The sequence below is a fragment of the Orcinus orca genome, chromosome 20 (assembly GCF_937001465.1).
Source record: "Orcinus orca chromosome 20, mOrcOrc1.1, whole genome shotgun sequence".
Classification (NCBI taxonomy): Eukaryota; Metazoa; Chordata; class Mammalia; order Artiodactyla; family Delphinidae; genus Orcinus; species Orcinus orca.
Window position 1 is genome coordinate 57335156 of NC_064578.1, and position 23139 is coordinate 57358294.

Sequence of the window (23139 nt, forward strand, 5' to 3'; positions counted from 1 at the left end):
AATAATTAAATTTATTTATTTGTTTATTTTAAATCCTGTGATAAACCATATGGGAAAAAAATACATATATCTGAATCCCTTTGCTGTATACCAGTAATAAACACAACACTGCAAATCAACTGTAGTTCAATAAAAAAGAAAGAAACAAAGAAAAACACCCAATAATAACTTTATCGCAAAACCCAGCAAGGTGAGCAGTTCCTAGGGTGGGTAAAATTGAGGCTCGAAAAAATCTGTCAAGAATGTCATAAGACAATCAATAATGACCCTGAAACAAGCGAAACCTCTGTAAGCTGCCAGCCAACAGCTGATGGAGTCCTCTGTCCAAAGTGGGTGATGTCCACACCTGAACAAATCAAAGGGGTGGGCATGAGATCTCACCAAAGGGCTCAAATGGCTGGCGAATACTCCAGGAAAAGCAAGAGACTACAGCAATCTGTTCTCTCTGCTTTCTAAAAAAAATTGAGATATAATTAACATATAACATTTATTAGTTTCAGATGTATAACATAATGATTCAGTATTGGTTTATATTGCAAAATGATCACCACAATAGGTCTACTTCACGTTTTCCTCATAGTTACATAAGTTTTTTTGTGTTGAGAACTTCTATGATTTACTCTTAGCAAGTTTTAAACACCCAATACAGTATTACTAACTATAGTGACCATAATCCCTGCCAGCTAATACCAGGAGAGTGGCTTCTATAATACACATGGGCAGTGACAGAACTCCAGTGACGGCCCCAGGCAGGTCTGAAAGTGCAACAGAATTCACCAGTTTCCCACAAACCTGGCCCTTACCGTGAATCTCCCAGTGAGGACGTCTGGATGTACAAGATGCAGTTTCTGGGGGATATCTCCCTCACAGGGGCTAATCTCCAGAGCTTACATCTGTTATTATGTTAAAAAGCCAAGAGCACAGTGGCTGCACGTGTAACGTCTTTCTCCAGTGTGAGCTTCCTTGTGCTGAATGGAGACAGACTAGTGGCTGAAGACTGTCCAACATCTGCCGTACTCCTAATACCCTGCTGGGTGTGGAATAGTTCTGTAAGACCAAAAGTTTCTTGATGGTGGAATACACAGCACAATGATACTGGGATACATGAAAGACAGAACACTTTGTTACTTACAGCTCAGAATGAAAGACGTTAGACAGGCCAACAAAGAGGGCTGAGCCCAGGGACAGGATTAACAGAAAGCTGGAGCTGTGGTGGGCAGTTTATATTTGTCAAGAGTGATGGGATTAGCTAGGTTTCATGAGCTGTCTGTGGATTGGCTATTTTGAATAATTGTATGGGTTCCAGAACATAGGAGCTATCACTAAATGTCTGACACCTTCGTGTCTGGTAGTCCAGAGAATGAGAGCCTGATAAGGAAAGTGGTTGGGGTTGTGGGCTTCATCAGCTGTTCTAGAAGGGGAATGGACAGTTCTTCTCCTGCCAGGGCTTCAAAACTGAGTCAAACCACTTTCAAAAACTTAAAAAGTATATATCAAAATGCTGTGTTATTGACATACACAAACATATAGGAGAATGGAATAAAAGAGCACAGAAACAAACCTTCGCATACATACTCAGATGTTTTTAAAGGGTGCAGAGACCATTCAAAGAGAAATGAGTTTTTTCAGCAGGTGGTGTTGAAAAAACTAGATAACCATACATAAAAGAATGAAGTTGCACATGCACCTTACATGATATAGCTGTATCGGTGTAAAATGGTACAGCTACTATGGAAAACAGCCCCTTAGTTCCTCAAGAAATTTACATATTGAAATAATGATCCAACAATTTTCCATCTGGAAACATACCTAAAAAGGACAGAAACCAGGGCCTCAAAGAAATATTTGTGCAATTGTGCTTACAACAGCATTATACGCAATAGCCAAATAGTGAAAGCAACCCAAGAGCTCACTGATGAAGGGATACAGAAAAAGTAGCTTATACATAAAATGGAGTACTAATCACTCAAAAAAGATGGGAAATTCTGACACATGCTAGGACGCAGATGAAACTTGAGGACATTGTCTTCAGTGAAATAAGCCAGCCACAAGAGGAGAAAACCTTTATGACTCTTATATAAGGTACCCAGAGTGGACAAATTCATAGATAGAAAGTAGAATAGTTGTTGTCAGGGGATAAGAGAGCGGGGATGAGGAGTTGTTGTCTAATGGGTTTACTTTCAGTTTTATAAGATGAAAATACTTCTGAATATTTGTCTGCACAAAAGGTGAATGTATTATTACCGATAAACTTACAGTTAAATATGGTTAAGACTGTAAATGCTATGTTACAAGCATTGTATCACAATTTAAAAAAATTTTAAACACCTGCATAGCAGTACTTCCCAGCGCTAAATCAGACCAGACTTTTCCCACATTCACTGCATTTATATGGCTTTTCTCCCATGTGAACGCTCTGATGAAAAATGAGCGTAAAGTGGTCTTTTAATGTGCTTCCCACACTGGCTGCACTCATAAGACATTGGCCTAGTGTGAGCTCTCTGGTGTTAAATGAGGCCAGATCTTCGTGTAAAGAACCCTCCACATCCAAGGTGCTCATATAGCCTGGTTTCAGTGTGGATTTTCTGGTGCTGAACCACATGGAATGGTCTGATTAGTCTTCCCACTTTCGCTGCAATGGTTTTTCTGGTGCTCAACAAGTATGTGTTCATGGCTAAAGGTTTTCCCACATTCACTGCACTTGTAATCATTCTATCCACTTTCAAAGGTCTCCCTGCCCTCCATGTCACTGTATGTCTTCCCTCGTGTGAGGGGCCTGGTTCTGGAGAAGGCCTGAACTGGCCGGAAAGTCCTTCCCTCCCGTTCAGCACGTCAAGGTCCTTTCTGCCACGTGAAAGCTGCAGTTCTTCACCAATGAAGTCCTCCCTTCATCCCATCTGGGGAGTTTCTTCCTACTCGGCTCCTTTTGGTGCTGGGAAAGACTCACCACACGGGTACACCTCTTGCTCGCGCTGTGTCCCATCATACTCAACCAGGCGCAAAATGTCTTTCAAGAGTGGGCCACACATCACATTAAGAATGAGACTTCTGGGACTTCCCTGGGGGCACAGTGGTTAAGAACCCTCCTGCCAATGCAGAGGACATGGGTTTGAGCCCCGGTCCGGGAAGATCCCACATGCAGCGGAGCCACGAAGCCCATGCCACGACTGCTGAGCAGGCAGTCTAGAGCCCATGAGCCACAACTACTGAGCCCTGATGCCACAACTAATGAAGCCCATGTGCCTAGAGACAGTGCTCCACAACAAGAGAAGCCACCACAATGAAGAGTAGCCCCTGAGTGCTGCAACTAGAGACAGCCTGTGCAGCAACGAATACCCAATGCACCCAAAAATAAAAAGATAAATAAATTAATTTAAAAAAAGAAAAGAAAAGAATGAGACTTCTGGATAGATGGACCTGGCTTTGGAGTCTTGACCTGTGACTCTATAACTGCATCACCTTTCTCTGAAAGCGCCTCCTCATCCTGGGCTCCATGTTGAAAACCTGAAAGGAGAGACATGCCAATAAACGTGGCCCCAGCAGAAATGTGTCTCAGACACACCCAGCAGTAAGTCCTTAAGATTGTTGAGATGCATGGGGCCAGAGCCTGTGTGAGGAAGGCCTGCTGTGCAGAGCTGAGCCTGGGAAGCTCATCTGATGGCAGAGCACAGACGATGGGTAAGAACACGAGGAAGGGTCTTCAACTTACCTTTCAACAAAGCCTGGCTACTGGTGACTGGTGAGCAATGAGTAGAAGGCTGTGTCCAGACCCAGAATGTCTGAATGCATCACAGCAGCTGGGCTACAAGGAGTATTTAAGGACACATGCACATATCCCAACACTTTAAGTGCAGGTCAATGTTGACAGCACTGCAAAGGGAGCAGTGGAAGGGAATGGGTGAGAACCAGGGCCAGAAGTGAAGAGTCACAGCATCAACAGCGGGCTTCCCTGATGGTGCAGTGGTTGAGAACCCGCCTGTCAATGCAGGGGACCTGGGTTTGATCCCTGGTCCAGGAAGATCCCACATGCCGCAGAGCAACTAAGCCCATGTGCCATAACTACTAAGCCTGTGCTCTGAGCCCGCATGCCACAACTACTGAAGCCTGCTTCTTGTTGCTTGAAGCCTGCACGCCTAGAGCCCATGCTCTGCAATGAGAAGCCACCACAATGAGAAGCCAGCGCACTGCAATGAAGAGTAGCCCCCACTCGTCGCCAACTAGAGAAAGCCCGCACGCAGTGGCGAAGACCCAACACAGCCAAAAATAAATAAATAAACTAAAATAAACTTATAAAACAAAACAAAACAAAAAACATCAACAAGAAAGTAAAGGTAGAAACTCTTGAAATCTGTCACTGGTACCACACACTGGTGGATATAGGACACAGGCCTGGTGTGATGGGAACCCAGCTCTGATACCTCACCATTTCCTCACCCCCACGCACGTGGGCCACGTTCATTTCAGCCTCTCTTGATGCTGCAGGAAAAACATCCACCCTGTCAGGCACCCAGGGCCCTCCTATTGCTCAAGGTGAGAAACCACCTGGGCCTGAGGAGGCCAGTCAAAGAGGAAAGACAGGGAAAGGGAGTGGGCCCCGTCCCATGAGATCACACATTCTAAAATTATAAGGACATTAAAGGAAGGTCTTAAAGGAAACAAGCCAGTGGTCCCCTCAAGTAGTGACCAGGTCAGTATGTGAACATCCTGGCATAAGCAGGTCCCAGAGTCTGTCAGCAAAGGACAGTGGAAGGCCTGGGACACCAAGGTTCCATGCCTCTGGACAGAGTCACCCAACCAGGGACAGGGAAGGCTGGTGGGATCTTTCACACAAACATCAAGATTTCTGAGCCCTGTCTTATAAGACCTCAGAGCAGCAAGGATGGGACTGCTGGGAGAGAAGGAATACAGTGCACAGAGCCCAGTGCTGGCACCAATGACACACATGCCAGGAAACCAGGAAAGGAAGCAGTGCCCATGGTCTCACTGTGGGAAGCTCAGAGGTTTCACTTGGCTTGATCTGACTCTGGTTTGGTAACAACCTCATATTAACAGCTTGAAACTGCCCAGGGTTGGAGCATTTATACCAGGGAAATTGGCAAATGCAATAATCAAGGGTTGGCCGGGTTTTTTTTCTTTTTACTAACTGTCTAGACTTAAAGTAATGGAAACTATGCTAATAATGAGGACTACACATGGTGAGTAATGTTGTGAATAGCAGAAACATTTATTCCACCCAGCAAAGTCACTGAAGAAAAGTCAAGTTCCAACACATTTATTGTCTTCTTACGTACTAAAAAGAAGACATACATCTGACAAATGAACACAAAAATGTTCAACATCATGAATCACTAGGGAAATGCAATCAGACCACAGTGAGATACATCTCCACACTTTTAAAACAGATAATATTAAAAATACAGACCATACCAACCTAGTTCTGGTAAGGAATACAGGGGAACTGGAATGCTCCCATACTGCTGATGGGAATGCAAATGGGTACAGCCACTCACTTTAGACTAAGAATCCCTATGTTCGTATAAAGAATTTTATGTACACATTCATAGTAAGCTTATCTGTGATAGCCAAACTGGAAACAAACCACAAAACCTCATCCTTTAACAGAGAGATGGATAAACAGTCAAATGTTGGCATATTTAAACAGTACATTTTTCAGATATTTAAAAAATGATCTCTTCATGTAGACAAATTAGATGATTCTCAATATAATTATGCATCGTTAAAGAAGAAAACAAATACAAAAGTAAACATTAAGATCACAGTGATGGGGGCTTCCCTGGTGGCGCAGTGGTTGAGAGTCCGCCTGCCGATGCAGGGGACACGGGTTCATGCCCCGGTCCGGGAAGATCCCACATGCCGTGGAGCAGCTGGGCCCGTGAGCCATGGCCACTGAGCTTGTGCGTCCGGAGCCTGTGCTCCGCAACGGGAGAGGCCACAACAGTGAGAGGCCCGCGTACTGCAAAAAAAAAAAAAAAAAAAAAAAAGATCACAGTGATATTAAAAGTCTAGAAAACACTACCTAATTGAATGGGAAAAAAGTAAATCAAAGGACTTCCCTGGCAGTCCAGGGATTGGAAATCTGTGCTTTCACTGCCACAGCCAAGGTATAATCCCTGGTTGGGGAACTAAGATCACACAAGCTGTGCAGCATAGCTGGGGGAAAAAAAAAAAAGTAAATCAATACTAGCTACCTGAGAGTCCTGGGAGAGATGTCAGAAGCTGATATGGGAATGATGGATGTTTGTTATTATGATGATGATTCCATGGCTTTAGAAGTATTAAAATTTACCAAGCTGTACATTTTAGGTATGTTCATTTCAATGCATACAAACTATACAGCTCAATTAAATTGTAATAAGAATTGGTTTCACATAAAAATCTGAACTTCTTTTCTGAATCTCTTTTCAGTAAAACTGTGGCAACCACAGCTCAATTCCATCACCTCTCCTACTCTCATGAGGGGATTCTGTCACAGCAGCAATGAAGACTTGCAAGCAATAAAACGTGTTTCCACTTAAGTTATCCAGGAACTCTGCCTGGGTCCTAAAATTCACATGCCTGAACTGCATGATTTCCACTCTCATTCCCCATTGTCTTCACTGTGCAGCAGTGGACTTCAGAGAAAAAATTTGCAGATGCTATAGGAATCCTAAAACCTTTACGTTATTCAGTCTGACACAGACTGGGGGCTCAGGGGGAGAGAAATAGCTCTGTAGCTCCTGAGAATTTCTGCAAAAACCTTATCCTAAACAGCCAGTCATGGGAACATTCATGGATGCAGCTTTAGAAAAGGCTCATCCCTTCTTGTTGCTAGTCTCTCATATCCTATTAATTCCCAGTGTTTCTGTACCAAATATGGTTCCCTCCTGATATCTGTAATCTAACAGTCATGAACACCAGCCTACCACATTACGGACATCATAGCACACGTGGACATTATGGCACACGGCTCTTTTCCAGCTGGACCTAGAGAAATTCTTCTCTTGAACAGTACTGAGGTCATGATGTGACATTCCATGTGAAAAAAGAGAACTTATGCAGCTCCAAAAAACACTGGTGGTTCATACAACTGTCCTCATCTCAGGGTGACCTCAGGACCCACCAAAAATTCTAACATCCAGGTCACAACATTAGTCCCACAGAGCCCTGCAGTCTACCCCAGGAAACCTTCAACAACAATTCAAATTAGTGAAAACTATTCTCCACCATGATACTATCCCCAGTGAGGTATACAAACTTTGGAACACCCACAAAACCTGCTCCTCTTCATCCTGAGAGTCCAATTTGCTTCTCAACATCAGTCTAACAGTGGACAAAGCCCAAGATGAAAGGTGGCTTAAATAATAGTTTTTATTATGGCATAGAGCAGAAAAACTGAGGCAGATAATTCCCAAACAGGGTGACTTGGACCTAAATAAAATCCACCATTAACATGGTATTAGACAATGCCACCAAAGAAGGCAAACCACTGTGAGCCACCAGGAGAAAATGGACTGGATCCCCATGATCAAAGCTGCTTTGGTCCTGTCATAGGCAGTTGACAGGAACTAAGAGAACGACAAAACCCAAGTGCTCAGGGTATCCATGCTTTTCTACAAGGGATAGGAGAGCACAAAAGCCAACCTACCCTGATCACACTGAGGTGACTGATTCCAGTATTGGGATCTGCCACTTAGTAGAGATAAGAAACTCACAGTGACATTAAATATGGCAAGGGCCCTGCACAGGTCAGAAGTAGAGCATAGCTCCTTAAAAGCTTCCTATGAACCTGGAACTTACAGGCAATCTGCACACTAGGGCTGTTCAGATGTATGGCATTCAACTTCCAGATGATGAGTCCCTCACAGAGCCTACTTAGTATGATGTATTAACTAAGGAGACAGCTCATTCGCTGCTCTCCTCATCACATTTGAAGGTCTTTCTCCAGTAGGAACTTTCTGGTGATGAATGAGGTTAGACCTTCAGTTGAAAGATTTCTTACATTCACTGTGCTCACAGGATCCATCTGGGCTGTTAAGTTTCTGGTGCTCAGTCAGAGCAGACTCTGACAGAAAAATTTTCCACATTTGCTGTACCGGCGATGCCTTTCTGTAGCATGAGCTTTTCAGTGTTGAGTAAGCTGGGAGTTTTGGCTGAAGAATCCTCCACATACAGTGCACTCATATGGTTTTTCTCCAGTGTGAACTCTGGTGCTTAATGACAGTGGAGTATTGACTAAAATGTTTCCCATATTCAATGCACTTATAAGGCCTTTCCCCAGTGTAAACTCTCTTGTGTAAAACGAGAGCAGTTTGGCTAAATCACTTCCCACACTCACTGCCCTCAGAAGTCTTTGTGCCAGTGTGAATTCTCTGGTGTACAATAAGGTTGGAGATTTGGCTAAAGAACTTCCCCTTTCACTGCGCTCATAAGGCCTTTCTCCAATATGAATTCACTGGTGCCAAACAAGTGTGAGTGGGTCACTATTTAAAAGTTTTCCCAGGGGCTTCAACTGAAGACGCCTCAACTAAAGATCCTGCATGCCGCAAAAAAGATCAAAGATCCAGGGTGCTGCAACTAAGACCCAGCACAGCTAAATCAATCAACCAAACAATAAATATTTTTTTAAAAAAAGTTTTCCCACATTCACTACACTTATAAGGCTATTTTCCACTGTGGACTCTCTGGTGCTTAACAAGTGAGTCTTTGCGGCTAAAGGCTTTTCCACATTCACTGCACTCATAAGGCCTTTCTCCAGTGTGGACTCTCCAGTGCCGAACAAGACTGTCTTTATAAATGAAGGTTTTTCCACATTCACTGCATTCATAAGGCCTTTCTCCAGTGTGGACTCTCTGGTGACGACAAAGGTTTACTTTAGAAATAAAGGCTTTCCCACATTCACAGCACTTATAAAGCAGTTCTCCAACATGGAGTCTCTGGTGCTCAACAAATGACTTTTTGTGTCTGAAGGCTTTCCCACATTCACTGCACTTATAAGGCCATTCTCCAGTGTGGACTCTCTGGTGAACAAGTGACTTTTTGTGTCTGAAGGCTTTTCCACATTCACTGCACTTATAAGGCCATTCTCCAGTGTGGACTCTCTGGTGCTTAACAAGTGAATTTTTGTGTTTGTAGGCTTTCCCACATTCGCTGCACTTATAAGGCCATTCTCTGGTGTGGACTCTCTGGTGCTGAACAAGCGAGCTTTTCCAGCTGAAGGCTTTCCCACACTCACAGCACTCATAAGGCCTTTCTCTAGTGTGGATTCTCTGGTGCTTAACAAGTATCCCTTTAAAGCTGAAGGTTTTCCCACATTCACTGCATTCGTAAGGCCTCTTTCCAGTGTGGACACTCGGGTGATGAGCCAGTTTGTGTTTGCAGCTGAAGGCTTTCTCACATAGATAGTATTTATAGAGGCTATGTCCATTGTGAAAGGCCTCTGCACACTTGGCTTCCTTTTGTGGAGTGACCTGTGGCTGGAGAAGGCTAGAGCTACCAGGGAAATCCTTCCCAGCCTCCTGGCATGTGAAAGAGTTCTTGGATGCATGGACTATGTGGCTCCTCATAAAGGTCTTACCCATGTCTCTTCTAAAGATTTTCCCTCCACTGTGCTGGTGAAATTTCACACCTGACACACACAGTTTCTGGCCAGGAATTGTTCCCAGGTCTTCAGCTACACACAAACTACTGTCTAAGGCCAGGCAGCACCTCTCCCAGGGATAGGACTTCCGGATGGACAGGTCTGTCTTTGAAGTATTTATTTGTGGCACTTCTATAGAAACATTCTGCTCAGAAGTTATCTCCTTGTGCTCTGCTCCATGCCAACAACCTGAAAGCATAGACATATGGATGAACTTCATGTAGATTTTGGAAGAAGGAGGCGGCCCCATCACAAATATGTGTGTGATGTACCAAGAAATAAATCCATGGGACTATTTTCTGGACAAGGGAGCTGGCAGCATGTTAAGGAAAGGGCCTCTGTGCAGCACTGTGCCTCTCCATGTCACAGAACAGGGAGGACTAACCAGACAAAAGACACAAGGGTGGTGGGAGCTCACGGAGGAGCCGCGGGTCCACAACTCACTCTTCCGGAAACAGTTTTGACAGGCCTTGGTTGCTGGTGACATTTGTGTGCTGTGTGGAAAGCTGTATCCTGGACCAGGAAAATCCGACTGTCACTGAGTAGCTGGTATAAAAGGAGTATTTTATAAATAGGTGCAGACCTCATGACACATTAAGTGTAGGCCAATATTGGAGAGCACAGCAGAGTGAGGATGGAGAGGTCCAATAAGGAGTGGAAGACAGAGAGGTGAGGGGTAATCCTGGGTTGAAAGGGTAGAAATGAAAGAAGGAGCAAAGTATCATGAATGGGTAGGAAAGATAGATATGAGAAAAACAGTCACTGTCCTTGGCACCAAAACAGTGTTCAGCACAGGACATGTGCCTGATATGATCTGAACCCAGCCATGGTATTACTTCCTCCCCCTGATGCCAATCACCAGGGCCAGGCCCACTTTGAGCCCCCCTAGCTGGGGTTGGAGTCATGTCCACTCTGTCACGTACCCAGGGTTCTCCTCCCAGCTCCAGTTGGAGAACAACATGGAACCTAGAAGATGCAACTTCTGAGGGAAAGATAGCACAGGTGAGTGGTCAGTACTGGCCAGGGGAACAACCAATCCCCCCAAAAAAACCTCAGGAAAGAAAAATAATGTCACAAAAATACTCATTGAGGAGGGTATCATAGAAACAGCCTAGTGGACCCCACAAATAGTGACCATGTTGGTTCACAACAATGCCTGGTACACTCAGCACCCAGGAAATGTCACCTAAAAGAGGACAGAAGCTGGAGCACAGAGATGGCATGAGCCTATAGAGTCAACGTACCTGGGAGTGGCTGAGAATTATGGAACCCACTGAATAAATTCCAAGTTTTTGAAGCAGAAAATCTTCACTGAACAAACCTCAGAGCAGGTGGTATTGGGGCTCCTTGTGAAAGGAGGCAATCTACACACTCACCCAGCCTTGGCACTTACAGCACAGATGACAAGGAAGCATTAATAGAGATGTGCCCACTGTCTAGCTGTGAAAAGAGCAGACTTCCCCTTGGAAAAAGAAAGAAAGGCAGGGAGCAGCTCAGGATTCTGGGATAGGTGTGAGGGTCTTACCCAATGATGCAACAAGTACAAAGGTCTCCAGCAACACATCATGGTACAGGAGTCTCTGGGCCTCATCAAGAAGCTTCCATTCCTCCTGGGAAAAGTACACAGCCACGTCCTCAAAGGTCACAGGGCCCTGTGATGATGGGACAGATTTGTACATAAGCAGCCTCTCTCCCCAGGACACCATAAGTACTTTTAACCCCAGCCTGTACTCACTCTGGGTTCACCATCCACCCCAGCTCTGTGACTTAGAGGGCAGTGGGGCCCAATAACTCTTCATGCTTCCTTGATCAGTATGTACAACCCTGAGCAACAACAGGCAGGTGGACAGAGAGATACCATGTAATCTGTGAGCCTGGTATGCAGGGCCCTTTCCCTTTCCTCCAAGACAACAGCCTGAGTGTACCCACTATCATGTCTCCCAGACACAAGCAAACTTAGCCCCATCCTTCTCTCTTATACTCCTAGTACTAGGGCCTGGGGCAATTACTTCATACACCTTCCCCACATGCATATTACTCAGTGGACCTCCTCATACATCTGATACCCATCACCACCACCCGGCCCACAAAATTGGCATGTCTCCTGCCTCCTCACATACCCTTCTGCACATGGCATCAGAAAGTGCCTGCCAAAGCAACAGGATCCCACTGTACCCCAACTATCCACTGCCGGTTCCCCAGCCCTCTTCTGAAGGCTTTTCCACTAGGCCTCATTCATGACTTCTACCTCAGTCACAACATGCAGATCTAAATACGCCTGGTCATGTTCATTTCCATATAGCACATTATGTCTCTTCACCAGTTACAATCTTTGCCCATATAACACCCATTCAAAATCCACACCCACTTGACACACCTTAGGTAAACTCATCTGACGTTGTGACAAACTCCCCAAGTTCTACCACAAAATCCTGGTGAGTGCATAGGAAAAGAAATAAGAACAAGCCTGACTTTGCTATTACTTCACCTCCATTTCTGCCTTACCTCTGCATCAATTTCATGGCCAATCTCCCATAAAAACCTGGGCCACCTGCTGCACTTTCCCTACCCCCTACCTTCCCGCTGATGATCACTCCTCTTGTCTGTCTTTGTGACAGCCTGCCTCTCTTCCCTTGTTGCCTAATGGCATCCTGAAGCCTTCCCCAGCACTCTAGCACTGCATGTTCAGCTGTCCACTTTTCTCCTATATTTGGGAGTCACTGGAACATCTGAGACTCAACATGGCTGAAACCCAGTTCACCTGGTGCTTTCACTGCCATGGGCAAGGGTATGATTACTGGTCAGGGAACTAAGATCCCTGCAAGCCGCATGGTACAGCCAAAAAAAGAGGGAGAGAGAGGGAGCAACAAGAAGGAAATGGCACCAGAAAATTAATTTGTGATAAAGAGGTTGTGGCTAGAATCAGAGTAGTTTGAGATAACTGGACATCATTGATAACTCTTTAAACTTAAGACAAAGGAAACAATCTACAGGACCTGACCTTTACTGCACCCTCATTACATAAACATGTGTTCTTGGGTTCTAAACATCCTGATAGGGATTCCCAGCATTATAACTTTTTAACCTTACCATGATTCATTATATCCCCCTCCAAAAAAGGATTTTAACAAGATGTCTTAATCATTTTCTCTTCCAATACCACCAGAGAACAATGATGTACCAGTAGAATAAATACTATTAGAAGAGTAAAATCACTGAAAAAGCAAAAACCCTCTAAGTGCCTGTATACTGTAAAACTGTTAAGTTTACCTAATGCACAATGAGTGTGTATGAAAATACAACTATGGGGTAGATTAAGACTAAGTATAATCATCTCATTCAAAGAACTAAGTTAAAATTAGTAACTTGAAGCTAAAAAAGATCAAAAAGTGGAAATGTTCATTTAAATATAATAGTAACTTTAATATACACGCTAGACAAGTGCATTCTTTATATATCCCAGAACACATAGCAGATATGACTGCAGTACGAAGTTTATAAATACGAAAGTAGACCAAACAAAAAAGCAAACCAAAACCATAAACAAAGAAAAGCCTTTAAGAAGAGGATCTATAAAAACATTTTAATCATATAGTAATATCTATAAAATACTTCATAGAAAGAAAAATGAATGGATACTCACGAAAAACATGGGTAAAATAACACCATATTGTGCAAATGAAGAAAAACACAGAATTCTTACATGATTCAATTCATAAAAAATTTTAAAACAAGCGAGCAAAACTAGAATCATCAAATATTTCCCACATGGTTGGCAAAACTATCAAGAAAAGAAAGAAAATGCTTACTTGAAACATCAGCCAGTACGTTCATTTTGGGGGGATGCGGATAATTGTTTTGGAAGAACCCCGCAGGCGGCTTCTGGGGGTCCTATTTATATCGCATTTTTTGACCTGAGTGGTGAACGGATATTAGTTTTAGAGCTTACTGAACTGCACATTGAAGTTCTCTGCAATTTTCTTTTTCCACGCAGGTCATATTTGAAAATCCGGAAAACCAAGGTTTTGGGGAATAAAAATAACTATAGAACACTGGTAAGAGAACACAGATAAAATAAAACACTGCTGAATGAGAAGAGTTGGGTGAGGCCCGGATGACGCAGCATTTACCTGAATCCGACACATCTGGGCTGTCGCCGTCGCTAGAGTTTGTGGGCGAAGGTGGGGCCCGAGCACGGACGCCCCTCCCGGACCCGGGAGAGAGTCAGGCCAAAGAGCAACCACACCGAGCCTCAGACTAAGCTCAGAGCAGCGGGCACAGTTCCTTCCTGACTCCCTGACCTCGGGCCGGCCCTGCGTTGCTAACCTTTGAACACATCGGAGTTTACAAAATGACGACCACGGCAGACGCCGGAAAAGCCGCCCAGACGCAGTCCACTAGCTCGGAAGTGCCTCTTTACTGAGCCTTTATTGGTCCAGGGGCGCCGAAGAACGGGCGCAGAGCCTTCAGGGTAATGTAGTTCACAGGCCTCCAGGACCTGGCAAGGGGCGGTGCTCCCCTCCTCCAGGAAAGGTGCCGCCTCTCTGCCAGGGTTGCTGGGAGTGAGGCTCTGAGGAAGGGGGCGAGGTTTCACGCTTCTTAAAAGGGACGCACCAGATTTTCATGTAGTCTTTGATGATCACAGAGAGGTACACGGACATAATATATGAGTTGTTCCCCAAACCTACAAAACCAAATGGGCAGATGATACCAGGTTGTCACTCAGACACAAAGTGCATCCATCCATAGTTGGGGTCTAATTAACGCTGTATTATTGCTCTTCCAATGGATGTAGGCTAAAGCTGTAGACTCAATTTATGAGTTTCACTGTGTTAGGTCAGGATCCAGACAGGGCCATGGTGGACAACACAAAGGAGGAATGTGGGGCGGCCAGAAGCAGGGGGACAATTTGTTGCTTCTCTGGCTCCCTCAGAAAAGAGTAGAGCCAGTGACGTTGTCCACTTATGGACACCACTTCTAAACATGCATTGTGAAGAAGCATGTAATGAAACACACCTGTATACACCAATTACCTCGCTTTTCTCTAACTCTGATTGGCCTTTCCCCACACTTAAGACCACCCTGCCTCTTTATCCCCTAAATATCACAGACACCTTGCCACCGGGAGGGTGGATCTGAGAATTGTTCTTCTGTGTTCTCACTTGCCTGCCTTGTGAATGAAATACTCCCCAGCAAACCTTGGCATCTCAGAGTTTGGCTTGCTGTGCCTCCGGTTCAGTAATAACCTCATACACACAGTTTGAAATTGCCCACAGTTGGAGTATTCATACCAGGGAAATTGGCACACACAACAATGAAGGGTCGGTTGGCTTTTTTATTAAGTGTCTAGGCTTAAAGTAATAGAAGTATCTTAATAATGAGTATACATAGTAATAATGTTGAGTACAAATACCTATTCCACCCAGCAAAGTCACCGAAGAAAAGTCAAATTCCAACACATTTATTAACTTCTCAGTTACTAATAAGAAAGCAGACATTTTGTCAAAGAAGATATACACTTGGCAAATGAACACAAAAATGTTCAACATCATGAATCATTAGGGAAATGCAATCACACCACAGTGAGATATGTCTCCATGCTTTTAAAACAGGAAATATTCAAACTACTGACCATACCAACCAAGTACTGGTGAGGAACACAGGGGAACTGGAATGTTCCCATACTGTCAATGGGAATGCATTTGGGTACAGTGATTCATTTTAGAATGAAACCATGTGCTCATATAAAGGATTTTATGTACGCTAATAGTAAGCTTATCTGTGAGACAAACTGGAAACCACAAAACGCCATCCTTTAACAGATCAATACCAGTGAAGTAATGGTATATCCAAACAGTATATTATCATGAAAAAAGTGAATTATTCACATCGGCAACTTAGATGATTCTCAAAGTAACTATGCATGGAGATAAAAAAAGACAAACACAAAAGTAAACATTAAGGCTCCAATAATATTAAAAGTCTAGAAAACACTAACTAATTGAAATGAGAGAAAAGTCAGTCAATAGTAGTTGCCTGAAAGCCCTGAGAGAGATGTCAGAAAGTAGATATGGCAGTGACAGATGTTTGTTATTATGATGGTTCCGTGGCTTTACAAGTACTAAAACTTACCAAGCTGTGCATTTTAGGTATGTTCTGTTCAGTGCATACCAACTATACAGCTAATTAAATTTCAATAGAAATTGGCTTCAAATAAAAATCTTAATCTCTTTGCTGAATCTCCTTTTCAGTAGAACTCTGGCAACCTCACATTAACCCCATCACATCCCCTTGCCCATGGGAGGGAATCTGTAGCAGTAGCAAAGAAGACTTGTGAGCAGTGAAAGTTCTTTCCACTTAAGTTATCCAGGAACTCTGCCTGGGTACTAAAATTCACATGCCTGGACTACACAATTTCCACTCTCATTCCTCACTGTTTTCACTGTGCAGCAATGGCCTTGAGATAAATTGTTTGCAGATGCTGATTCCTAAAACCTTTACATTATTCAATCTGACACTGACTAGGGGCTCAGGAGGAGAGGAACAGCTCTGGAACTCCTGAGAATGTCTTCAAACACTTTATCCTAAAGCGACAGAGTCACTGGAATATTTGTGGATGAAACTTTAGAAAAGGCTCATCCCTTCTTGTTTGCTTGTCTCTCAGTCCCTATTAATTCCATGAGTGTTTCTGTATGAAATATGGTTCCCACCTGATGCCTGTAATATAACACTCAGGAACACCAGCCTACCACTTTGGGCACATTATGGCACATGGCTCTTTTCCAGCTGGACCTAGAGAATTTCTTCTCTTGAACAGTACTGGGGGCATGACGTGATATCCCATGTGAAAAAGAGAACCATTCATGTTGCTCCAAAAATCACTGGTGGTTCTCACAACTGTCCTCATCTCAGGTGACCTCAGGACCCACCAAAAATTCTGACATCCAGAATTCAACATTAGTCCCACAGAACCCTGCAGTCTACCCTAGGAGGCCTTGGACAACAGATTGGACCAAAACTGGAGTGAAAACTATTCTCTGCCATGATACTATCCTCATTGAGGTATAAGAAGTTTGGAACACTCACAAAACCAGTTCCTCATCATCCTGAGAGTCCAATTTGGTTCTCAACACCAGTCTGAAAGTGAACAAACCCCAAGATGAAAGGTGGCTTAAATAGTCTTCATTATGGTATAGAGTGGAGCAAACTGAGGCAAATAGTTCCCAAACAGAGTGACTTAGACCTTGAAAAACCTACCCTGAGCATGATATGAGACAATGCCACCAAATAAGTTGTGAGCCACCAGCAGAACCGAGACTGGATTCCATTGGTCAAAGCTGCTTTGGTCCTGGCAGGACCAAAGAGAATGACAACACCCAAGTGCTCAGGCTATTCATGCATTTCTAATGGGATAAGAGAGCACAAAAGTCTACGTACCCTGATCACACTGAGGTGGCTGGTGCCAAGAATGGGGATCTACCACTTGGGTGATGTAAGAAACTCACAGTGACATTAAGTCAGAAAGTACAGCATAGCTCCTTAAAAGCTCCCTACGAACCTGGTACTCATAGGCAATCTGCACACTAGAGCTGTTTATATGTATGGCATTCAACTTCCAGTTGATGACTCCCTCAGAGAGTCTATTCAGTATGATGTATTAACTAAGGAGACAGCTTATTCGCTGCTCTCCTCATCTCATTTGAACGCCTTTCTCCAGTAGGAACTTTCTGGTGACGAATGAGGTTAGACCTTCAGCTGAAAGCTTTCTTACGTTCACTGCACTCATAGGGTCCATCTTGGCTGTTAAGTTTCTGGTGCTCAGTCAGAGCAGACTTTGACAGAAAAATTTTCCACATTTCCTGTACTGGCGATGCCTTTCTGTAGCATGAACTTTTTGGTGTTGAGTAAGCTGGGAGTTTTGGCTGAAGAAATCACCACATTTAGTGCACTCGTGGTTTTTCTCCAATGTGAACTCTGGTGCTTAATAAGAGTAGAGCTTTGGCTAAAACGTTTCCCACATTCACTGCACTTATAAGCCTTTGCTCCAGTGTGAACTCTCTGGTGCAAAATGAGAGTAGAGTTTTGGCTAAAATGTTTCCCACATTCACTACACTCATAAGTGTTTGCTATAGTGTGAATTCTCTGGTGGACTTTAAGGTGGGAGCTTTGCCTAAAGAACTTTCCACATTCACTACACTCATAAGGCCTTTCCCCAGTGTGAATTCTTCTATGTTTAATGAGGCTGGAGATGTACCTAAAGACTTTCCCACATTCACTGCACTCATAAGGCCTCTCTCCAGTGTGGATTCTCTGGTGCTGAACAAGCATGCGTTTACAGCTGAAGGCTCTCTTGCATTCTCCACATTCATAAGGCCTTTCTCCTGTGTGGACTCTCTGGTGCTGAACAAGTTTGCTTTTAGTGGTGAAGGTTTTCCCACATTCACTGCACTCATAAGGCTTGGCTCCAGTGTGAATTCTCTGGTGCACAATAAGTTGAGAGCTTTGGCTAAAGAACTTCCCACATTCTCTACACTCATAAGGCCTTTCCCCCGTGTGAATTCTTCTATGAGTAATGAGGCTGGAGTTGCATCTAAAGACTTTACCACATTCACTGCACTTATAAGGCCTTTCTCCAGTGTGGATTCTCTGGTGCTTAAATAGTATGGGTTTACGGGTGAAGGTTTTCCCACATTCGCAGCACTCATAAGGCCTCTCTCCAGTGTGGACTCTCTGGTGCTGAGCAAGTCTGTATTTGCGACAGAAGGCTTTCTCACATTCACTGCATTTGTAAGGCCTTTCTCCAGTGTGAATTTGCTGGTGCCGAACAAGTGTGTGTTTGTCGCTAAAAGCTTTCCCACATTCGCTGCACCCATAAGGCTTTTCTCTAGTGTGGACACTCCAGTGCTGAACAAGTATGTATTTACAGCCAAAGGCTTTCCCACATTCATCACATTCATAAGGTCTCTCTCCAGTGTGGACTCTCTGGTGCTGAGCAAGCCTAGACTTCCGGCAGAAGGCTTTCCCACATTCGTGGCATTTATACTGCCTTTGTCCATTGTGAGAGGCCTCTACACACTTGGTGTCTTTTGGTGAAGTGACCTGCTGCTGGAGAAGGCCAGAGGTACCAGGGAAATCCTTCCCAGGCTCCTGGCATGTGAAAGACTTCTTGTATGCATGGACTGTGTGGCTCTTCATAAAGGTCTTACCCACATGTCTTCTAAAGAGTTCCTCTCCACTGTGCTGGTGAAAGTTCACACCTGCCCCACACAGTTTCTGACCATGGTTTGTGCCAAGGTCCTCAGCTAGATGCAAACCTCCTTCTAAGTACAGGCAGAACCTCTGCCAGGGATAGGACTTCAGGGTGGACAGGTCTGTCTTTGAAGTATTTATTTGTGGCACTTCTACAGAAACTTTCTGCTCAGAAGGTGTCTCCTCATCCTCTGCTCTATGCCAACACCCTGAAAGCAGAGAAATGTGGGTGAACTTCATGTAGATTTTGGTAGAAGGATGCAGCCCCATTACAAATATGCGGCTGACATAGAAACGAATAAATCCATGGGACTATTTTCAGGACAAGAGAGCTGGGGCAGGTTATGAAAGGACTGCTGTGCAGTATTGGGCCTCTACATGTCACAGAACATGGATGACACACCAGGTGAAAGACACAGGATGGAGTGGAACACACAGAGGAGCTGGGGTCCACAACTCACTCCTCTGGGAGTGGTTTTCACCAGGGCCTTGGCTGCTGGTGCCACATGTGCTGTGTGGAAATGTTTGTCCAGGCTCAGGAAAATCTGACTGTCACTGAGTAGGTAGTGTTCAAGGACTATTTTAAGGATACGGGGGGAACTCATGACATGTTAATGTAGGCCAATATTGGAGAGCACATCAGAGTGATGATGGAGAAGACCAATAAAGAGTGGAAGACAGAGAGGTGAGGGATAATCCTGGGTTCAGATTCAGAGTTGAAATGACAGAAGGAGCAAAGTATCAAGAATGGGTAGGAAAGATAGAAATGAGGTACACAGTCACTGGCCTTGGTCCTAAAACATTGTGGGGCACAGGACGTGTTCCTGATATGATCTGAACCCAGCCATGATATCACTTCCTCCTCCTGATGCCAATCACCAATGTGGGTCCCACTTTGGGTCTCTCTAGCTGTGCCTGGAGTCATGTCCACTCTGTCATGTACCCAGGGTTCATCTCCCAGCTCGAACTGGAAAACAACATGGGACCTAGAAAATGCAAGTCCTAAGTGAAAGACACGACTGCTCAGTACTGGCCCAGGGGGAACCAATCCCAAAACAACCTCAGGAAAGAAAAATAGTATCACAAAAAAAATCTTTGAGGAAGGTCTCACAGCAACAGCCAAGTGGACCCCACAAACAGTTACCACATTGAGTCCCAACAATTCCTGAAATAGAGACCCCAGGAAATGTTAGCTAGAGGGCACAGCCTGGAGCATGGTGGTGTATGGGTCTACAGAGTCAACTTAACAGGGAGTGGCTGAGACTAATGGAACCCATTGAACTAATTCCAAGTCATTTGACCCAGAAAATCTTCGCTGAAAAACTTTCAGAGCATCTGGTATTGGGGATACTTCTGAAAGGAGATTGTATATACACTCACTCAGCCTTGGCACCAACAGCACAGCTGACAAGGAAGCAGTAATAGAGATGTGGTCACTGTCTAGCTGTGAAAAGAACAGAGTTGTCCTTGGAAAAAAGGGGAAAGACAGAGACCTGCCCAGGATGCTGGGATAGGTGTGAGGGCCTTACCCAATGATGCAACAAGTGCAAAGGTCTCCAGGATCACATCACGGTACAGGAGTCTCTGGGCCTCATCAAGAAGCCTCCATTCCTCCTGGGAAAAGTACACAGCCACGTCCTCAAAGGTCACAGAGCCCTGTGATGATGGGGACAGATGTGTACATAAGCAGCCTCTCTCCCCAGGACCCCATAAGTACCCCTAACCCATACTCACTCTGGGTTCATCATCCTCCCCAGCTCCCTAACTTAAGGGCACTGGTATCTAATAACTCTTCATACTTCCTTGAGCACTAGGTACAACTCTCAGCAACAACAGGCAGGTGGACAGATAGATGCCATCTAAGCTGTTGGCCTGGTATTCAGGGCTCCCTCCCTCTCCAGCAAGACAACAGCCTGAGAGGCCCCAGGATCATGTCTCCTAGACACAAACAAACTTGGGCTCATCGTCCTCTCTTAAACTCCTGGTATGAGGGCTCAGGGGCAATTTGGTCACACACCTTCCCCACATGCATATTACTCACTGGCTAACTCCTCATACATCTGATACCCATCACCACCACCTGGCCCACAAAATTGGCATGTCTCCTGCCTCCTCACATACCCTTATGCAGGCAGCATCAGAAACTTCCTGCCAATGCAACAGGATCCCGCCATACCCCAACTCTCCACTGGCGGTTCCCCAGCCCTGTTCTGAATGCTTCCCCACCAGGCCTTGTTCCTAACTTTAACCTCAGTCAAAACATGCAGATCTAAATACGCCTGGTCAGGTTCCACTTTTATATTGCAAGTTATGTCTCTTCAACAGTTACAATCTTTGTCCGTATAACACCCATTCAAAATCCACACCCACTTGACACACCTTAGGTAAAACTCATCTGACATTGTGACAGAAACTCCCCAAGTTCCACCACAAAAGTCTGGTCAGTGCATAGGAGGAGAAATAAGCACCAGCCTGACTTTGCTATCACTTCACCTCCATTACTGCTTTCCCTCTGCATTAATTCCATGGCCACTCCCCCATAAAAACCTGGGCCACCCGCTGGACTTTCCCTACCCCCTACCTTCCCGTTGATGTTCACTGCTCTTGTAGTTCTTTCTGACAGCCCAAGTCTCTTCCTTTGTCCCATAAGGGCATCCTGAAGCCTCCCCCAGCACTCTAGTGCTGCATGTTCAGCCAGTTGTCTCCTATACCTGGGAGTCAATGGAACTTTTGAGACTCAACACAGTCAAAAGCCAATTCCTAATATTCTCACTGAAAATGACTCCTACCACTGACTTCCCCATCCCAGTTCATGGCACATACCCCCTTCCAGATGCAAAGGAAAAAAAACTTTTGGAGTCATCTGTGAGCCCTCCACATTAGAAAATCTGGTCCACCTCTACTTAAGAAACAAATCCAGAAGCCAAGTATTTCTTACCTCTACATCTGTCACTCTCGTCCAGGCACAACATATGTGCTTCTAGATGATTACAAGAGCCTCCTTGATTATCTCCTTGTCTTCCTTCCCCCGAATCTGCTGTGCACACTGCAGCCAGAGGTAACCTCTTAAAACCTACGTCACATCACTTTTCCCCCCTGTTCCAAAAATTCCATATCTGCCATCATTCTCAGAACAAAAACCCAACTTCTCAGGCTACCATCCTAGGCCTGACTCTGTCCCCCTTGTTCTCTGTTCTCACCAGACATTAACAGAGACCTACAAGTCCTAAAACACTCCCATCTCAATCTCATCCTCAAACATTTGTACGTACTACCCCCGTACCTAAGACAACCTTTCACATCCTAGTCCACTGGCTGCTAAAAATGGGAATCTGTCCATATAACCTCTGGCCTGGACTTGGAAACCTGGGCTGAGGGTTTCTCTAGGGTCTACAGCCACCAAGTCCAGGAAGAGTGACAGCAAAATACTTTCAGGACACCTACACTCACTGGTGCAGTGTTCATAAGTGGTTCTGTTGAATGTGGAATCTGTGGGAAGACTAGGGCCATGTAATATTAATTCTCATCAGCAAAATAGACAAAAAAGAAGATTAGTGAGTGAACATTTAATATTTCAGGCAAAGGCAAATACTTAAGGGAAAAACAAAGCATGTAAAAGAGGGCAGAAAGTATTTTGGAGTTGTGCCATAAAGTCATGAGGATATCTTGAGAAAAGGCTTTCCAGAAGTGGAAAACACAAGTGCAAAGACTCTTTGTCAGAGTCACCTCTGGCATGTTTGACTACCATCTATGAGGACAGTGTGACTGGAGCCCAATGAGAAAAAAGAATACAGGATCATGTTGGCAAAGAAATGGTTGTGCCAGGATATATAACACTATTATAGCCCTAAGCCACAAATATCAAAATTAAGACTCATTTCATGTACAGCTATTTCTGACACTTGCATTTGATTCCCTTATTCTGTCTCTCCCTTGCCAATAACGCATTTTGCTCTTCTTGTGACTTGTAGTTGGCCATAACAGCTGACAAGGAGTTTTTATACTTCCTTTTCAAATTTTACTTTGGTTATGTTAAAAATTGTTTTATATAAAATTCCAACTTACATAATCCATAGATTAAGTTCTGATTTGAAATTATTATAACATTACATAATAAGATTCAAGAACATGTACTTTTTTCATTTATTCCTATTCTTTGATATATCCATTTTTTCCCCCACAAATGTTCAGAGATTATTTGTAATTTCCTAAATGCTTTTTTCGCATGTGATAGAGAATGGAACTACCGCTTA

The 23139-nt window shown here is 44.3% G+C and overlaps 3 protein-coding genes across 3 annotated transcripts in view; all 3 read right to left on the reverse strand.

Moving 5' to 3' along the window:
• The window catches only part of LOC105747723 (zinc finger protein 501-like), a 62057-nt gene that overhangs the window by 36366 nt on the left and 2552 nt on the right, over nucleotides 1-23139 (reverse strand).
• The window catches only part of LOC101286412 (zinc finger protein 501-like), a 25690-nt gene continuing 2551 nt past the window's right edge, over nucleotides 1-23139 (reverse strand). Inside the window, 3 exon segments of the mRNA XM_049703305.1 lie at nucleotides 1-9826; nucleotides 11163-11289; nucleotides 13768-14321. Coding sequence (XP_049559262.1) covers nucleotides 8553-9826; nucleotides 11163-11289; nucleotides 13768-13782 — 1416 coding nt within the window. The 5' untranslated portion in view covers nucleotides 13783-14321 and the 3' untranslated portion in view covers nucleotides 1-8552.
• Nucleotides 14959-23139, reverse strand: part of LOC105748736 (zinc finger protein 304-like) — a 10739-nt gene continuing 2558 nt past the window's right edge. The window contains exons 2-3 of the mRNA XM_033411863.2: nucleotides 20416-20542; nucleotides 14959-19095 (exon numbers count right to left, since the gene is read on the reverse strand). Of these exons, the coding sequence (XP_033267754.1) occupies nucleotides 17456-19095; nucleotides 20416-20542 (1767 nt within the window). The 3' untranslated portion in view covers nucleotides 14959-17455. The remainder of the gene's footprint in view (nucleotides 19096-20415; nucleotides 20543-23139) is intronic.